This window comes from Mustela putorius, unplaced genomic scaffold (genome assembly GCF_011764305.1).
Source record: "Mustela putorius furo isolate JIRA1106 unplaced genomic scaffold, ASM1176430v1.1 tig00003859_pilon_pilon_pilon, whole genome shotgun sequence".
Taxonomy (NCBI): domain Eukaryota; kingdom Metazoa; phylum Chordata; class Mammalia; order Carnivora; family Mustelidae; genus Mustela; species Mustela putorius.
In genome coordinates, this window is record NW_025422011.1 from 11,188,971 (window position 1) to 11,207,359 (window position 18,389).

Consider the following 18,389-nt stretch of genomic DNA (forward strand, 5'->3'; position numbering starts at 1 on the left):
TGGTGCCTCCTCCCCTCGGCGGCTGTTCCACACCCCTCCTCCCAACCCTGGGACCACAGTCCACAAGTCAGCATCGGTGCTGGGCTGCAAGGGGGCTTGAAAGGGGGCTGCGAACGCCCAGTGCCTGGACGGAGGGCAGGGGGCAGCGCACCGTGGCTTTTCCTTTAAAATTTTCGTTAAATCGTCAGCTCCGGACCCTAACGCTTCGACCCCTCCTTTCCCGGTCTCTGCTCGCACCTCCCGGCGCTGCCGGGGGCTCGCGGGCTCTTCCCCCTCCTCCACCTTCATCCACGCCGCTGCACCCGATCCTCGGCCTCCAGCCCCGCCTCCCTCGCCGCGGGGTTTCACCCGCAGCCCCGTGAAATCTGCATAGTGACCGCCCCTCGAGGAGATCATTGGTGCAGCCCCTGCCCGTCGCGGCCGATGATTGGTGAGCCTCCCCGGGTTATTTGCATGCAGGCGGCGGCTGGGTACCCAGCTGTGCGGGCCGCCCGCGCGGCGCAGAAGTTTGCTGAGCGCTTTCTCGCCGGCTGGTCCCGGACTCGCGCGGCGCCGCGAGCCGCCTCCTCCTTCTGCCACCGCCCTGTTCTCCCGGGATTCCTTCTCTGCGGAGGACAGACGCTCTGCTGGCGGGAGGCTGAGGAGGACCAGGGGGCTGCCGCGGAGGAGCGGCGGGGGCCATTCCAGTGACAGCTTCGAGTCGGACGCTGGACGCGCGGGGCCCCGGCCGCCGAGAATCTCGCCCACCTTCCCGCGGCCTCCGGGCGGGCGATGCGGCCGCCGAGCGGAAGGAGGGCGCCCCGGAGAGCCTAGAGCCTGTTCCTGCCCACTTGGGGAAGGGAGCATGGAGTTGTGAGCGCCCCTCGCTCGGCGAGGCCACCGCCGGCAGGCTCCCCATGGCCGGGACGTACAGCTCCACTCTCAAGACGCTGGAGGACTTGACCTTGGACTCCGGGTATGGGGCCGGGGACTCGTGCCGCTCACTCAGCCTCTCGTCCTCCAAGTCCAACTCGCAGGCGCTCAACTCTTCGGCGCAGCAGCACCGTGGGGCGGCCTGGTGGTGCTACTCCGGCTCCATGAACAGCCGCCACAACAGCTGGGACACGGTGAACACGGTGCTGCCCGAGGACCCCGAAGTGGCCGACCTTTTCTCGCGCTGCCCGCGCCTCCCCGAGCTGGAGGAGTTCCCCTGGACCGAGGGAGACGTGGCCCGGGTGCTTCGCAAAGGCGCGGGCGGCCGGCGGCTGCCCCTATTCTCCGCCGAGGCGGTGCGGCGCCTGGCGGGGCTGCTCCGCAGGGCGCTCATTCGCGTGGCCCGCGAGGCGCAGCGCCTGAGCGTGTTGCACGCCAAATGCACCCGCTTCGAGGTGCAGAGCGCCGTGCGCCTGGTGCACAGCTGGGCGCTGGCCGAGAGCTGCGCGGTGGCCGCGGTCAAGGCACTGTCTCTGTACAGCATGAGCGCCGGCGACGGGCTGCGCCGGGGCAAGTCTGCGCGCTGTGGCCTCACCTTCTCGGTGGGCCGTTTCTTCCGTTGGATGGTGGACACCCGCATCTCCGTGCGCATCCATGAGTACGCGGCCATTTCGCTCACCGCCTGCATGGAGAACCTGGTGGAGGAGATCCGGGCCAGGGTGCTGGCCAACCAGAGCCCCGATGGCGGAGGGGCCGGGGCCGGAGAGGTGTCCCCCGAGGCCCTGGAGATGGTCATCAACAACGACGCTGAGCTCTGGGGTGTCCTGCAGCCCTATGAACATCTCATCTGCGGCAAGAACGCCAATGGTAAGTGTGCGGGCCTCAGGCCTTGGACAGATGGGAGAGAATTCCTGCCCTGAATTCCCTAGGGCGAAGCTGGTGAGTGTGCCAGGACCTGGGAGAAAACGTTTGTTTTGAGGATGGAATTCATTAGCTGGTTCTTGCAGGTGGCTGGCTTTTGGAGGTTGATGTACTACATCCTGTTATTCCGTGGCATCATCACTATGTGGATGCTGTTTAGGGATTGAGGCTCTTGATCAAGCCATTCCTGAACCTGTTTTCTCACGAAACTGATTGCCCTGCTGCTCTTTACCTTTGCTTGACTGGATCTCTAGTGGTCTTTCCCCAGCAGCAGAGCAAATGGAATGTGGCTCTGACCCTAGTCTCTCCAGCCCAATAGCAGCAGCCAGAGGCTACAAACTCTTAAGACCTGAGCCTCGTATAAGTGGGATGGAAGGAAGGGAGCAGGAAGCCCAGGATCAGGTGCAGCTGCCTTGAGCTTTGCAGGCTTCAAGGATGGACTTCAGGCCTCCTCCTAGAAGCAGGAAATTAATGGTGGGTTCTTAACTGTCTGTGCTCAGTGTTATAGTAAATGCACAACCTTATGGGCTTTCCCAAAAGAAATGATGACCCAGTAAACTTGGTGATGGGGGATGGGCAACTGCATGATGGGGAGTTTGAGAAAGGAACCACACTGGGTAGTTGCACTTCTCTGAAGGATGACAAGGCTTCAGTGCAAAGGGTGGAAGGGAAGCACTTGACCTTCACCCTGGTAAGGCGAGGGTGTGACATACATTTAACAGCAAACTGCCTACCAGACTCCAGTTTCAGAAGTCAGCAAACCATAAATTTAGAATGGTACTATGGCTAGACATCCTTGCAATCTGATTGGAAGGCCATTTTGGGGACAGCCTTCGGTGGCAAACAAGTAGTCCGTGGAAGAGGCCAGGCGGGTGATGGTTGAACATCAAAATAGCTAAAATTTAAAGTGAGCACTTAACAGTATGTCAGTCCCTATTCTTAGCACTTCATACATTAATTCAAGAAATCCTAGCAATTCTGTTAAGTAGGTACTCTCTAGTATGATCCTCATTATACTGATAGGGAAACGAAGGCTCACAATTGTTAAGCAATTTACCCAAGATTACACAGACATTAAGCGACAAAGCTAAAATCTGAGCCTGGGCACGTTCCAGAGTTGAAGCTGTTGGCCATCAGAGGAGAGGAAACAGCGTCATTCTTACCAGTCCAGTTTCCAAGGAGGGCAGCTAACGTCTAAGCCTCATTTTGAAGATAGTTTGTGTGTAGCGGCATGACTTTGCTTAGCCCTTCCTTGGTTTGGGTTTTAATTCTGGCACCACCAAAGGAGATGCCTGGAATGGAAGAGCACTTGCCTTTTAATTTTCCTCCTCAGAGGTCAGAGTTGAGGTCAGCCCAGAATCTGTGCTGATGATGTCACAGCTGATAATGGTGCTTTGCCTTCTGAGTTTGTGGTATCAACACCGGGAACATGAGCTCCAGGAGAGGAAGTGGAGGGCAGGGGAATTTCCACCCACCATCATAGCCCAGGGGAGAATCCTGTACTTTTAGGCTGCGGGGGAGGCCCAGACTGAGCTCAAAGAAGGAAAGCTCCCTAGGAGAAAAGATGGAGGCCCCGAGCCTGTAGACCAGACTAGGAAAAAATGGAAAAAGAGGTGCCAAACAGAACTAAAAACGCCCTTCGTGCTCAGCTGGTACCCAGCAGGTAGAGGAACTTCTCAGTTTTTCCAACTGCAAATTGAAGCTAGGAAGAACAGCTGCCTCTCCAGGGTCCCCTGAAAAGGCAGAGTAGCCAGGAATTGCTAGAACATAGCTGTCTTCCACTAAAGGGCTTACCCCAAAATGCCATTTCTTATCTAGGATCATCACTCCTTGGGATTTCTTTACAGGCTGAGTTTTTGACCCCATCATTGAGCCTCCTCCCTTACTCCAAACAGTCCTTCTCAAGCAGTGCTAGTCAAGACGGCAGGATGCCACGTGACAGACAGCAGGGCTCCCTGGACATCCAGAGCAAGCGTCTCCTTCTGTGCCTTCCCTGGTCTCCTGGGAAGTCTCTTGCAGGCAAGGCGACCCTCCGCTTCCACTTAGGAGCACGGATGCTCATTTTTTATACATGAGATCCTGCCGGTGGCCTCCGTAAGCAGTAACTAGGTTGATTTATGAAGTCTGTTTAGACAAAGTGAAAGGAATGTTTAGTAGAGGAGCGGTGAATTACTTATGCCTGAAAGCTGACTTCAGAGGGAAGCAGAAATTGCTCAGGGAAGGAATGGGAGATCCAAACCTGTGTCATGCGGAAGCCCAAGGCCGGCAGGGTTACCGTTTACGCAGGTGAAGACCGAGGGAGAAGTGGCTACACTTGGGAGGAGGGTGCCGGTTCGTGTTCTTGTCCTGCTGGTCTTCCCTTTCAATTATAGCTTTATTGTTGTTGTGCCTGCTAATTATACAGCATGGGCACATGCATTTGACTCAGCTATATGGGGCTCTTAAACTTTTAATGTCTTGCAACCAGGAATTTAAGGGCCCTAATCCATCTACTCTGGCCATTACTCAGAGTGCTGGGCGAATATGGTTTTGCTCAGCCCAGGATGGATGATAAAAGTTCTGTAGCTTTTATACAACATGATCTCAGCTTCGCAGAGCAGCAGGAGCTCTCTATCACTTGCTCATTCGGTATTGATGTCCGTGTTCCCGGTGTCATTAAGGGATAGTATCTCCGTGGCTTCCTTATGGGACGTAGTATTTATAAGCACGGAGCTGGCAGAAAATAGAAACTTCTCCGGTTCGCTCCCCGCACCCCACCCCACCCCACCCCAGCCCCTGCCGGCGCCTGCTCTTTCCTATCCCTGCGTGTAAGTCTGATACTGAGACTCAGTCCTGGGTTTCTTCTGGGCTGTTTGTCTTACGAAGCTTTCATGAGTGCTCAAAGCAGTTGAGAAAATCCTCTTCAGTTCCAAGCCTGTATATGAAATGAGGTTTTTGCTGAGAATGTCCTTGCTCCAAAGCAGTAACCAGGAAGTCCCCAAGAGTAGCACCTTCACGGAGGTAAGGAAGGCGATCTCTGTCACTTCTGCTCTTTATAAGAGTGACCCGGGGCACATTTCTTAAGCATTATCATCTGTAAAATGAGGGGTCATAACTGCACCTGCCTCATAAGGTTGGTATGAGGATTGGGTGAGATCATAGATTTAAAGATCTTAGCACACAGTAAATGCTTAGTAAAGGCTAGCAGTTCATTCAACAAGTATTACTGAGCACTGACCCTGTGCCCACTGCTGGGCATTAGAAGTGCTGTGGATTAAGGGGAGAAGGAGGGTCCACCTCTCATGAAGCTTATAAACCAGTGACAAACAGGGCTTTTACCCTTAGTAGTAAATGTTATTTAAAAAAAAAAAAAGCAAGGTAATGGGATAATTTGACTAGAGCTAATCTAAATGACAGCCAAGGAGGGCCTCTTTGGCATGTCACTGGTAATAGGAAGTGTATCAGTACCACAGCTATTGAAGAATCTCTAGGCAAAATCTAGTGACTCAGGACTTGTCTGAATTATTTGGTTATTTATCATCAGAAGCAAGGCCCAACCATGTCATTTACAACCAAGAAGTACAGGGCTGTCTCTACAGCAGGTGTGCCGTTCTCCTGGAGGACTCTGTTAGCAAGAAGATGATAAGGAGATTTCCCTGAAGATCGTCAACAAAGGGGGCAAGAGTTAATTGAGGCGCTAGTTGGTATTTAATCAGTTTTCACACCTGGGTAGTCTGAGGGAGGAGGGCAGCTTCTCTTGGACAGTTTTATTGAAGCCAAGGGAGCTGGTAAAACTGGAACAAAGCAAGCTTTGGAAATGAAAACTTATTTCTTTTTCCCCTTGACTGCCAGAGAAATGCAACCCAGCCTCGAGTAGTTAGAGGAACAAGGTGGAGTTGTTCTGCTTTTTCCAGAAGGCTTTACCTGACTCCTCCACCCCCGACTGAGAGAGCCACCTCTCCTCCGTGTTTCTGCAGCCCCCAGAGCATATGCTCATATCATTTCCTGCTTGGGTCTGTCTCACCCACCCCACTGTAAGCTCGTCGTCTCCCCGGGACCCCACAGGGCGTCTGGTGCATAGTAGGTGCTCTGTACGAACTCGTCGGGCAAATAAATGATTCTGCTGCCAGATGTTTAATTCCGGAAAGTTGCTTGAAATCCTTGGACACCGGGGAAGAGTCTTCCCCATTTTAATATCGTGGCAGAGAATTTCAAGTTCTTGATGAACAGAGGCAGCGTTTGGGGGGTTCCCAAGCATCAGGAACCTCATTCAACCTTTGATACCCTGATTTCTCACAGGGTTCCCGAGGCCAGCTGTGCAGTAGATGTAAATGGAGGGGTGTCATTTGTATTTCTAAGGTAAACAGGGGAGCTCTTCAGGATGCAGTGCCCAAAGTGGGGGTGTCACAGCAGAAGTCTAATAGGCAGCAGGACTGAGTTGCGAGATGGAGGTAGCCAGTTCCCCTAAGAACAGGACCCCCACATCTCCCTTGCCCCCAGAGCTGCCCCAGAGGGTGAGCTCACTTGATGACTCTTGCTCAGATCACTTGATGTCACTTGATGACCCCCTGCCTCCCGTCTGAGAAGGAAGTAAGGCTGGCACTGCTGAGACACTCCCGGGATGGACGAGCGACACCTAAGTTCCAAGGCAAGCCGGAGACATGGGGTTGGTGCCAGTCCTTGGGCTGGTGCTTATCTGTCCCACTGTCTGTACTTGGCCTTTGCCTGACAGGATGGGGGTGGACGCTTGGCCCCATCTCCACACTTCCATGCTCTGTGCAGCACCTGAAACATTTTTCATCCATGATCTTACTGGGTCCCCATAAAAATCCATGGAACAGGACGGCCCTTTCCCAAAATTCACAGCGAGGTTATAGATGTGGCAGGACCGGGCCCCGGATTGCCCAAGCCTTAGGCCCGTGCTTTTCCTGGGAATAAAGGTGTGAGGAACTATATGCGACCCTCCCCACCGAACTCTTAGTGACAGCAGTATTTATGACAGATTTTATCGGTCGGCAGCCTGCTGGGTCCGGGCGCCCTAAATGGGTTCGGCCAGTGAGTCTTCCTAACCAATGGTGAAAACCAGGCTTCAAGATCTGGGCACAGATGGGCCCCAGAGGGGTCTGCCTTACTCTGCGTCAGTGTTTCTGGCTGTCCCAGAGTGAATGCCACAGGTGCCATGGGCCTTAAGGACCCCTGGTTGCTGCCCCTGAGGGGCAGGGAGGGCCTGGCAAGGGTCAGCTGCTTGGTGAGCAGTCAGCCCAGTGCAATGGAAAAGCTGTGGCCTCCGCTGCCAGACTCGTACGGAGGGTGAGTCAGTTCAGGACAGGAAGAAACCCAGTAGGAAAGGCACCCCAAGGGAGCCTGCGTTTCAGCCACTGGTCTCTGGGAGCTCAGCTCACGGGATCTGGAGTTGGCAGAAGAGCCTTTATGATTTCCTGATGCAGCCTTCACGGGGCAAAATATCAGTGCTGGGAGCCCGGGGACAGAAGCAGCCTGCATAGCAGGCCCCGGAATGCTTTGGCTCTGAAGTCTGAGTTGGGGCCCATGCTTCCAGCCAGTGGCTCCACATCTCCGTTGATCTATGGGAAAATGAGGGGCTGGTTCTTCTGTGTGGGGCGCTGCCCTCGGTGCCAAGCGGGGGCTCCCGGGGTGGCCTAGCGGCTGGGGTCAGTGTGAAGAGCAGAGCACAGGGTTGGCCTCCCTGGGGGTCCTTCCTGGCACCTTACCTGAGAGGCTGTGAGACTCTGGGCAGGTTCACTTCTATGCCCTAGTTTTCTTCTAACAGGATTTCTCAAAGCTTATCCCTGCTGACCTGTGGGACTGGATGGTTTTTGTTGTGGAGGAAGTCCTGTGGATTGTGGGGCACTTCGTGGTATCCGGGCCTCTACCCACTAGGATGCCCGCAGCATTCCCTCCCCTCCCTGCTGCCAGCGTGACCATCAAAAGCATCCACAGACATTGCCAGATGTCCCCTGGGGGGCAAAATCGCTGGGGATTGAGAAATAGTACCCGCCTCTCAGGATGACTCTGAGGATTTAATAAAAGCCCCTGTAAGGAACTCTGTACTCTGGTGCATAAAATATTAATTCTAATTATTGCTGTGTTTTTGCAGACTCATGTTGAATGTACTAGTCTTATTTGCTTTTGCTGTAGTGGGAATCTCTAGTGCAGGGGGAGATCGTGACCCAAATCCCAGGGTGACAAGGAGTAGCCACAAGGATTTCCTTGGTGACTAATAGGTAGAGGGAAGTTAGGGAATCTGGAAAAAGCACCCTCGCACCCTGCTCCATTATGATTGTCCCCAAGATGAAGCCGGCTGGCACAGGGCAGTGAGATCAGACCCCCTTCCCCACCCTGAGCTCCTGCCAGGCCCACTGCACTGAGGACTGTGGCAGTGCACACGCCAGGCTCCCGGCCCCAGGGAGCAATTCCACTATGGATATTGGCCCCCGCTTGTTGCAGTTGCCAAGTCCTGAGCCACGGGACAGCAGGTGTTTTGTGTTTTGCTGGCCTGTCATGTAAACATACTTTGTGGTCTTCTTGCTTGTTTAAAAAAAAAAAAAAAGGCCTAAATGGTTTTGCAGCTCTGGCAGCATGTTCGGAACCCCATGCCGAACTGGGAGGAGAAGGCGAGGGAGCACAGCCCAAGTAAGCCGAGATGTGCACGCCAGCCTCATTACTCGGCTTCTTCCTGAGAGCAGGCTGTGGACAGGGCAATGGAGACAAGTTGGAGGAGGGCAAGAATTGATCTTGACTATCGGGGAGCGTGGGGTCTGGTAGGGAAAGCAAAGCGTATGCCCAGATCCTTGCAAGGAAGTGCAGCGTGGCTGGCTTTGGTTGGCAAGGATGGTGCTGATTGCTTTCCATCCGCTGGTCCCCTTCTGCTCCCGAGCCCTTCTAAGAGGTGGATGTCCTATCTGCCCTATAGATGGGGACCTGGAAGCTTTTGGTGACAAGAGAGCTCAAAGCAGGGAAGAGGAGGCCTGGCTGGGAGGGAGGGCTGCTTTGTGAGGATGTGGTATGGGAACTAGTGGGACTGGGGCAGGCAGGTCTGGGGCAGGGAAGGGGAGGCAGTGTGAAGAGCACACAGGCTTCCAGACGGAGGGAACGTGGGACGCAGAGACCTGGAAGCTGAAGTGTGTGTGTTGGAGAACAGCAGGCAACCCCGCTTGGCCAGAAGCTTCAGATGCTGGATGGGGAGAACAAGGCAGATAACGCAGCAAAAAGGGACAGCTTTCCCACATCTTTTATCCAGATGTTAAGAAGCCTGCCAGAGTGCAGGAAGAGAGCTTTCCAATACTCATTTTTATAATTCAGAAATCGAGTGCGTCTGCTCCCCCAGCACATCTTAACCACAGCCCCAGACCTCCCGTTACCCCTTTTGTTGATTGGAAGCTTGGCCTCAGCAAAGCACACACCCTTCTCCGCGCTTCCCATCCCCCGCCCCCGCCACTGTCCCTTGTCCTAGCAGTACAAGGAACGAGGGAAGACTGAGCAAGCCGGCCTGGGCTGAGAGGGCATGAAGAACCAGGCTTCCATTCACCTTGCTTCTCCCATTCAACTTGGCTTCAGACTCAGCCTTTCGTCCCAGGGCCCTAAACAGAGCAGTTCGGGCCAAAGCAATGCCAGTACCAAGTGAAGGTCAGGGCTGACAGTCCTGTTAAATGAGGCCATTGGATTGACTCTTGCCAAGGCAGGGTTTCCAAATCCTGGAGATTGGAGAGGGACATAAAGCAGGATCAGATACTTTCTTCGGTCAGGAGTATGATTGGATAGGTTCAATTTCCGGTTTAGCGTTGATCATTCTGGAAAGTAGTGGGTCAGTTCTCAGGTTTAGTCACCTTCCAATGTTGGTGAAGGCCTTTCCAGAGCATTGATAATAAAGACTTCAGTCTTATTAAATGTTTGATCTGGTGGAACCACGTTATCCCTCCACGCCATCTGGACTGGACTCCCTAGGGCCTGGTGGATTTCCACTGACAGTAATACAATGTGGTAGGTCATCAATGGCCTAGCTAATAACTCTGCTGTTAGTGCTTTTCCTGACCCCAGTGAAGGAATTCTCCTGTAAGAAAAAGAGCTTTTGAATGAAATATATATGTATATACATATACACAGTCATTTATAGTTAATGATTTTGGGGTCCATTTTTTTCCAGCAGTGAGTTGAGGAGAAAGGGTGGGTTCAGGTCCATAATGGGAAAATTAAACAGGGAAACTGAACTTGGAAGTACCAGATAGACAAGATTTGGGTGGGGAGAGATTAAATTGGAACTCAGAGAGGGCAAAACAAGCCTTTCAGTGCATGAAAATCATCCCTGAAACCAAGGCCAAGCATTTGTTAAAAATTAAAAAAAAAACAAATTTTTTTTTTTTTTTAGTCTGTATCTTTTAAAATATGAAAATCAGCATTTTCTGTGAGGAGAACTGTTAATAAACACAAGCTAAAGCTCGGACACTAAGCAGCCCTCTGTACACAAGCATCTAGGACAGTCCAGTCCAGCGAGCTGAGGGTTTGGATCTAGAAAGCTCTGTGTTGGAGCGTGGCCCCTCTGTGACCTGGAGTGAATCACTCTGTCTTCTTGGCTCTCCGTTGCTTTATCTGTGGTGTGAAGAGGTCAGGCTAGATTCTCCAAGGGCCCTTCTGTCTCTGATAATGTTTCTAGACCCCACAAGGACGCTGTGAAATCTTTTTCCTAAGGTCAAGCCCTGTGCTTAGCATCCTGGGGAAAGAAACACCCCGGGATGGAGCTGGACGTGCTCTCTGAAGCCCTGTCTGGGTGGTAGGATGAGACAACAGCCTTTTCCATATTGGGATGAACTGCAATTATGTATTAGAAATCTTAATAACCACCCCCCTGCCCACCCCTATCGAAGGGATAAGTTCTATCTCCTCCTGGCCAACCTAGCACTTCGGTGCACAACAGCTGCACCCAGACCCTGGCGGGCCGGCACTGTGGTGGGACTGGCTCCCTCGAGGTGACTTCATGCAGTCAGTGTTGGAGGCCCGCCTACCCAGACTTGGGTATTTATAGCAGGGGAGCAGCTAAGGGGGAAAAAAAATTAAATACGCTACACCCGTGTTTCTCCTATGTGGGACAGAGACAGGCATTGTGAGGAATTTAGAAAGCAGGGCTGTATAATCCAGCAAGATATTTTTAAATGCTGTTTGTTGCAGTTGGCAGGGCCGGTTTTTCAAAGAGGAGGGAAAGAGTAAGGGGGACGATGACAGGCTGCCAGCAACCCCAGGCACTGGGATGTGGAGCTCAGCAGTCCAAGGTGCCTGGGTTCTGAACCCCGGTTTACCCCGCAACCACACAGTTTGAGCGGCTCTGTGAATGGGGCAGCTTACCGTCCTGTCCTTCCCTGCCAGCCCATCCCCCGGACGAATCCCCAGGCTGAAGTTGAACAAAATGTTCTGAAGGAGGCAGAACAGACCGCCTCAAAAGTTGCTCCTGTACAGGAGCACACACTTTGCGGGCAGGTTGCTTGCAGCTGTCCATCTGGATATAACCCTCCTGGGTAGAGCCAGGCAGGCCAGAATGATGCTGGGACCCAGCTCAGTAGCAGGGGAGCACACTGCGTGGTGGAGCTGGCCCTGGACAGCCATCCCGGGGAGCCCCACCTGGCTTGTGGGTGCTCGTCAAGTATTCTAGGAGAGACCTGTGTGCCTTCTACCATGTTGGTCTTTAGGAGACAGACCGTGGGTCACAGGGCAAGAGTTGAGTTTGGGACGCATCTACTTGTTCATCCAACAAATATTTGCTGAGGGCTTACTGTGCGCTGAGAACCCTCCCAGGTCTGGGGACAGAGGCCCAGGGGTAAGGAGGAAGAGGGAGGCATGCTGTAAGAATTACGGTGAGGCCAGCCCGGCTGGAGCAGAAGGATCTGGGCAGGGGAAACAGCAGGTGGCTGGTGGGCTCCGGGAAACGAGCGTGGCTGGCCTGGGGTGAAGGTAGGGGAGCAGGGAGATTTGGTTGGAGAGCCAGTGGAGGGGTGGTGAGCCAGGTCGGGCCTTGTAGGCCATTGGGGGGCTCTTCGACTGTTAATCAGAGTCCGCTGGGAGCCACTGGAGGGACTTAATGCACAGAAATGACACAATCTGATTTGTACTTTAACGAAGTCAGCCCCTCTGCTAGGTTGGAAGGAGAGCGTAGCATCGAGGATGGGGTAGAGACAGCATGACCGCTGGGAGGCTTTTGCAGTAATCCAAGTGAGACAGGATGGTGGCTTGGGTTGGGAGTCAGCAGGGAGGTTGTGAGTTCGTGGGTGTATTTTGAAGTTACAGCCTTGGGCTCTGTCAGCAGTTTGGGAGAGGAATCAGGATGACAGGAAGATGTGTAGTCTGAGCCCCTGAAAGGAGGGAGTAATCATTTCTTAGAATGGAACAGCTGTGTGTGGAAGAAGCCCGATCGAGCCGCAGGTCAGCCTGTGAGTTTGGTTGCTTGTCCCACACTCCTGCGTAGAGATGCCAAGCAGGAGGTCGGCCTCCAGATCTCCTTACACTCTCTTAATCAAAGGATGTGTGGAAACATTGCTTGCCCTTTGTCTGACCTGCTAGTGGGCACCGTCCAGGAGGGTCAGATAGGGCCTCCGGCAGGAGAGATTTATTTTGTCTTCTAATTCCGTGGTTGAGGGCCTTAGGAGCCCCTCAAGTTTGCTCTCTAGCTTCTTCAAGGGCAGCCAGCAGCTTTAATGAAGATTGTAGACCCTATCATTTCCTGTCATTAACAAAAGATCTGTTTAATTCGGACCAGGTGTTCGGTGGATCCATCTGACCCTGGGCCTGTACCCCTTGGTCTTTCGAAAGTGAGGCTCCATTTCAGGTGCTTTGGGTTCGTGAAGGTCAAATCTGAGTCAGGAATTTAGCCCCAGAGAGAACCTTCTTGGGTGCTTTGAGAAGGCAGAGGGGGCTCTGGAGAAGTCAGAGAAAGGCTCTGTGGGAGGGTCCGAGTGCCTCTTGGATGGGCTGGTCTCCTGTTCCTCCTGAGGAGCATGACAGCGCAGAGTGGCCGAGAAGTGGAACATGAGAGAGTCGCCACTGCCTGACTGCCAGTTAGTTATCTGGTCACTGAGCCTCAGTTTTCTTCTCCTGTTTAATGGGTATTTATCATGGTTCTTATCTCATTGGGTTGTTTCCTTGGGTCTTGACCCTGGGTTCACATTAGAATCACCTGGACAGCTTTAAACCCATGTGCATGAGTGCGCACACACACACACACACACACACACACACACAGACATGCACACCTGTGTATGTGTGTGTGTCTTAAGGCCCCACCTCCAGGAATTCTGATGTCTTATGTAAATGACCTGGAGTGGGGCCCAGACCATGTGGGAAGTGTTCCTGGGAAGTCTGGTGCTCTTTGAGCACTCAGACATTAGCGATTATTGGTGGTAAAAGAATCATTGTTCTGGAGTACTCATTTCTGCCCCACCCCGGATGGTGACTTTCCTTCACTCCGCTGCTATGCTGCTTTGGCTCACTCATCTGGAAGGATCACCAGAGAACACCCAAGAGAAGCTTGAATTGTTAAGGTTGTGCGGAAGGGACCGAGTGATATAACAGAGTTATTTATCCCTTCAGTAAATGAGGTGGGTACTATTTTATTCTATCTTTGAGTGGAGAAAACAGAGTTCCAGATTAAGTCACTTTCCCAAGGTCGTGCCACTGAGAAGTAGAGACTATAGTTGAACCCAGGCAGCCTTCCCCCCGCTTCTCTACTCTGTAGCCATGCTGTGTTCCCTTCCCAGCCAGAGAAGCCAATGGACTGAACTCTCAACTCAGGCTCCCAGCACATCCCTGCCTCATAGGAGCTTCTCCAAGGTACCAGCCCCAAGGCCAGGCCCCTTACCTCTATCCTCTCATGTCATTCTTAAAATCACCGGAGTGGTATGTCTTCTTCTTACCCCCCTTGCACAGGGGAAGACCGTGAGGTTCAGAGAAGTCTAAGAAGTGGCATAGCTGGTAAATGACCCAGCAGGATTCAAACCCAGGTCCGTCTGGCTCCAGAGTCCCCGGGTGGGGAGGGAGTATATACAGTGATTCCCTGAGCGGATAAAGGAACAGGTTGGTCCAGGAGGGTGAGAGGAACAGAAGCAAGGCCAGAGCATCCCTCGCTGCTTCTGAACAACAGAATCCTGTAAGTGCCTTAAAATAGGGACCTTGCTTGGCCGGGTGGCCGAGCCGACAGGCCTGAGAGCTGTGGTTGGAGGTGTTTGGTTCTCTGCATGTTTAAAGAGATCTCCTGCCAAGCTCATTGCTTCTCATCTGTTGCTGTGAATGAAATAACCTCTGAGAGACTGTATGTGTGGGTTGCTTAAAATAGTTCAAGAGGAAGAATGTTTGGAAGCTTCTAGCTCCCTGAGTCTATTTCCTCTTGATTTATGACACCTTAGAGAGTGCCGGGCCTCCTCTTGTTTATTCTTCTGGCTTTTCTTTTCTACCATATTTTAGCCTTTATGTCACTGTAAACCAAAGAAATTTGTCCCCAGAAAAAGTGACAACCTTTCCTAAGTAATTTAACGGTAGGGGGCTGCACATTTGATTTTTTTCTTTTAAAAGAAGAAAAAATGAGGTGAGGCCGTTTGTTTTGGAAACGGTCATGTCTCTCTTCCAGCTGCAAAAGTTCCCAGATCATAGTGATGGTGTTTGCTCTGGGGTGAGAAGAATTTATTTTATTTTATTCATTTGCACTAAGACCTGCCCTGGAAGCGTGAGTTTTCTTACAGCCTTCACTGTGTGGTGCCCTGGAGGCCTGGGCTGTGGGGGAGAGAAGTTCTGTTCTGTTTGAGGCCACTAACTGGGTGAGGCCATTTAAATGGAAATTTAGTAAAAATTCAATGAGATTTAAAAAAAAAATCATTTCCTTAGTCACACAAGGCACATTTCCAGTGCCCACTCATCGCAAGAGGCTGGTGGCCACCATATTGGACAAGGAAGATGAGAGGCCTCTCCATCATCGGAGACAGTTCTAGGGGACGTGTGGCCAGTAGAGTGGGTCATTGGTTGGTCACTTGGGGTCAGCTTTCTGGGTTTTCACAAGCCTCAAAATTTTAACTATTCTCTAGCCTCTCCAAAGCTCTCTGTTTGCAGAAACAAGAAGATTCATGGAAGTGGAGATGAAGGCCATTGATTCTTGTGGCTCTAACCTCTGGACCCTTGACACGAGGTCAGGTTTTATGGTTTCCAAGCTGTGTGGCCTAGGGCAAGTCACTTAGCATCTCTGAAGTGGTTTCCTTGTCAGTGAAAGTGTGGTTTTCAGATACCTTGGGCTTTTGTAAGGATTAAACAAAATGAAGAAATAGGAAAGAAACACTTAGAATGCCTGACACAACACACACATGCTACAAAGTTTTGTACATTTTCTCCCTGCAGCAACATTGTATCCTTCAGAAGTAGATACTGTTTTCTTTCCCGGGTGGTGAGACAGGAGACAGGCTCCCCAGGTACCACAGCGGTCATCTCTGCTCTGACTCCCAGCTGCAGAGTTCTCCAAGCTTCTTCTCCCTTCCTGGATCATAGATGGGCCCTTTGTCAGAAGTTGGAGGCTGCTTGTTTGAATTAAAGACCCTTCTGAACACACGTTCTTTCAGGAACTCCTATTCCTTCCACCACTGGAGGTGAGCTCTTTTCAGAGGCGTTTTGCCTAAAGTGGGCCCGTTGGTATCCACTTGGAGAGCTGCTGCTGCCAGAGCCCATGGCTCCTTAGAACTTGACATTTACCCAAGAGGTTAAGATTTTTAGCACTTTGCAGGACCTGGGGTCCTTTTGCATCTTTGCTAAGAGGCCTGAGCCCGAGAACCCTTAGTGGGCTCTGGGAGGAAGGTGGCTTTGAAAGGAGTGTCCTTTGAGAAGAGTAGGACCAAGAGAGGCCTCTCTGATGGGTAGAGGCCTCTAAGAAGATATGTGCTCACTCTGGGGGCCTGGGTTCAAATACCAACTCCATTACTCACTTGCCCAGATCATACAGATCATTATGGAACCTTTCTGTGCCTCAATTTTACCATCTGTAGAATGGGGACAATCCTAGAACCTACCAGGGCTTTTCTGAGGACTAAATGGGATGACGCCAAACCAAGCCCCCAGCCCAGTGCCTGGCACCTAGCAGCCACCGGCACGTGCTCCCGGCCATCCTCACGGTCACTGCCTCCGGGCAATGGAATTTGGTGTGCTTTCACTTCCCATGGGGCTCACCTTTTCTGCTTGAGGATGTATTATCTGTCTGGTCAGAAGAAGCGACCCAGAGGGTGTCAGCTCTCCCAGTGAATGGCTAGGTCAAGTTCGTATATCTTGAGCCTCCATGTGGTCTTTAGAGAAAAGAGAGGGCAAGAGATGCTCCTCTCTCTCTCCTTTCTGGAGGACAGCAGGGGTAAAAAGTGCAACTCTGCAATGGTCATGTCAGGTCCTCACAGGGTAACCAGCAGCCTGCCTCCCTCCTGCTGAGATGGGTGACCAGCACTGCCACATCCAGCAGTGGACTCAGAGCTGGATTTGTTCTGGAAGATGAATTTGTGGTGGGAAATGCCCATATCATCGTGCAGTTGCCACTCGTTTGCCCATAGCCAGAATGTGCTAAATCTGCCACTTGTAACAAAATCCAAATAACTTGGAACCATATGCAGGGAATCGAATAACTGTCACCACAGTTGTTACGAGAGATGGATTTCAGTGCGGGGAATCCAAGTGCCGCCAAAGGGGGTGGTTGCCCTACCTTCCTTCCGCAGATGGTTCTACCGAGGGAGGCACCCCTTTCAAGCAGACGCTTCTAAGAGAAGAAGGGAGGGACATGGGGCCAGGATATTGCATAGCGTGATGGCATTTGTGTAACTTGGGCCCCGCATGGGCCATCCCAGGCTGACCAAACCCTTGTCCTTTGTGCGGCTTCCCTGGCATTGACCCATCACTCACAGTTAATCGGTAACTAGGACCCTTCTTGGCAAATAGTTGCTTTGCTAGTTATCTGTGCCAGGGTCTTCTCTGTTATTCCAGGGGGCCCCTGGAATGCCAAAAGACCCCAGTTGGGGTAGGGGGTGTCTGTCCAGATACCTGTAGCATGAGCCCAAACGTCTCCTGTGCCCTAAAATGGCGGCAGTTCTTGCATCAGTCATTTCCGCCTGGCTGGGGGCTGGAAACATCTTGGGGCACTTTCAGAAGTATTCCAGGCCCCACCTTGGACATAGTAAGTAAAAACCTAGAACAGTGGGGCCAGAACACTGTTTCCTAAAGGCCCCTCAGGTAATTCAGATTTGTGAATCCATCCTCACCTGGATCTAGGCACCTTTCAGAGCATGCATTGGGCAAAGGCCCCTTCAAGAGAGAGCAGGCCCGTGTGGCCGGTGCGTCAGCGTCTCCCCCGCGCAGCGGGGTGAACACTGTGATGTGGCTGAGCGGGAGCGGGCGGGGCGGGGCGTTGCCGACATTTACTGGGTGCTCTGTCGTTCCGTCCTCTCGACCAGGCTCTGAGGTGATGAGAAGCCAGGTTGATGTTCACCGAGTGCCTGCTCTGAGATGGGGCAGGATTCCAAGCGGTTTGCACGGGTTATATCATGGAACCCCAAGCCCACCTATAAAGTAGAGGCACATTCATCTTCGCTTTCCAGATGAGGAGGCTGAGGCTGAGAGACAATTACAGTGACTTGGCCAAGTGTCTCTCTCTCTCTCACACACACACACACACACACACACACACAGCAGGCGGCAGGGGTGGGATTTGATGTCAGAATGACCAGACTTCAAAGCCCAAGGCTTCCCTCGCTGGAAGCTCACTAGGATTTTAATCCCAACCCTTAGGCTCTTGAGAGTAGGTCAAATAAGAATTCTGTATTCTAAATAGAGTGCAAGATTTTCCAGAAGGGTTTGCCATGCCGTCTTTCCTCGCAGCATTGCCCCTGGCCCTCCAGCCCCGATTTTTGGAGCCTGGTTCTTTCCATCTACAGACCCAGTCCCTGACTGAGACCGGCCACTAGTAAACTTATGCCAGTCGCCGCTGAGCCTGTTTGTGCAAAGCCCCTGCTTGCAGCTCTGCCGGGACCGAGGCGTCGAGTCGGCACCTTCCTCAATAAATCAATCAATTGGGATCTGGGAGTGGAACAGTCACTGCCCAGGGTGCAAACTCCACAAAGGTCTCCCAGCCACTATCCCTCTTCATTGCTGCTACTTAGATAGATGGTTGTCCCTCTCTGCAGCCTGAGAGGCAGACAGCCCTGTGACTGAGGGTGCTGCCTGGGTTGGAAGCCTGGATCCGCCGCTTCCTTGATGAATCCCTTCCTTGATGAATTTGTATCTCCGAGCCTTAGTTTGCCTGTGAAATGGGGTTAATACTACCTACCCCTTATGGTAGTTGCAGGGTAAGGCAGTTGTAAGGCAATTACACTTCCTAAGACATTTAAGATAGTAGCTGGCATATAAATGTCTGGTATGTTAACCATTACGATGATCATGAGGGCAACAGTGACTATTGGGGGTACAGGTGAGGGCCGTCGGGGACCCTTCCCACAGTCTGATGAGGGTACCCACTCCTATGTGAGCACATCCTGAGTGTTTCAGTGGAAAAGATCAAAGGTTTTAGAGAC

At 52.3% G+C, this 18,389-nt stretch overlaps 1 protein-coding gene across 1 annotated transcript in view; it reads left to right on the forward strand.

The window, feature by feature from the left end:
- Window positions 1-462: 462 nt before the first annotated feature.
- ABTB2 (ankyrin repeat and BTB domain containing 2) overlaps window positions 463-18,389 on the forward strand; it is a 173,156-nt gene continuing 155,229 nt past the window's right edge. The window contains exon 1 of the mRNA XM_004755964.3: window positions 463-1,779. Within this exon, the coding sequence (XP_004756021.1) occupies window positions 897-1,779 (883 nt within the window). The 5' untranslated portion in view covers window positions 463-896. The remainder of the gene's footprint in view (window positions 1,780-18,389) is intronic.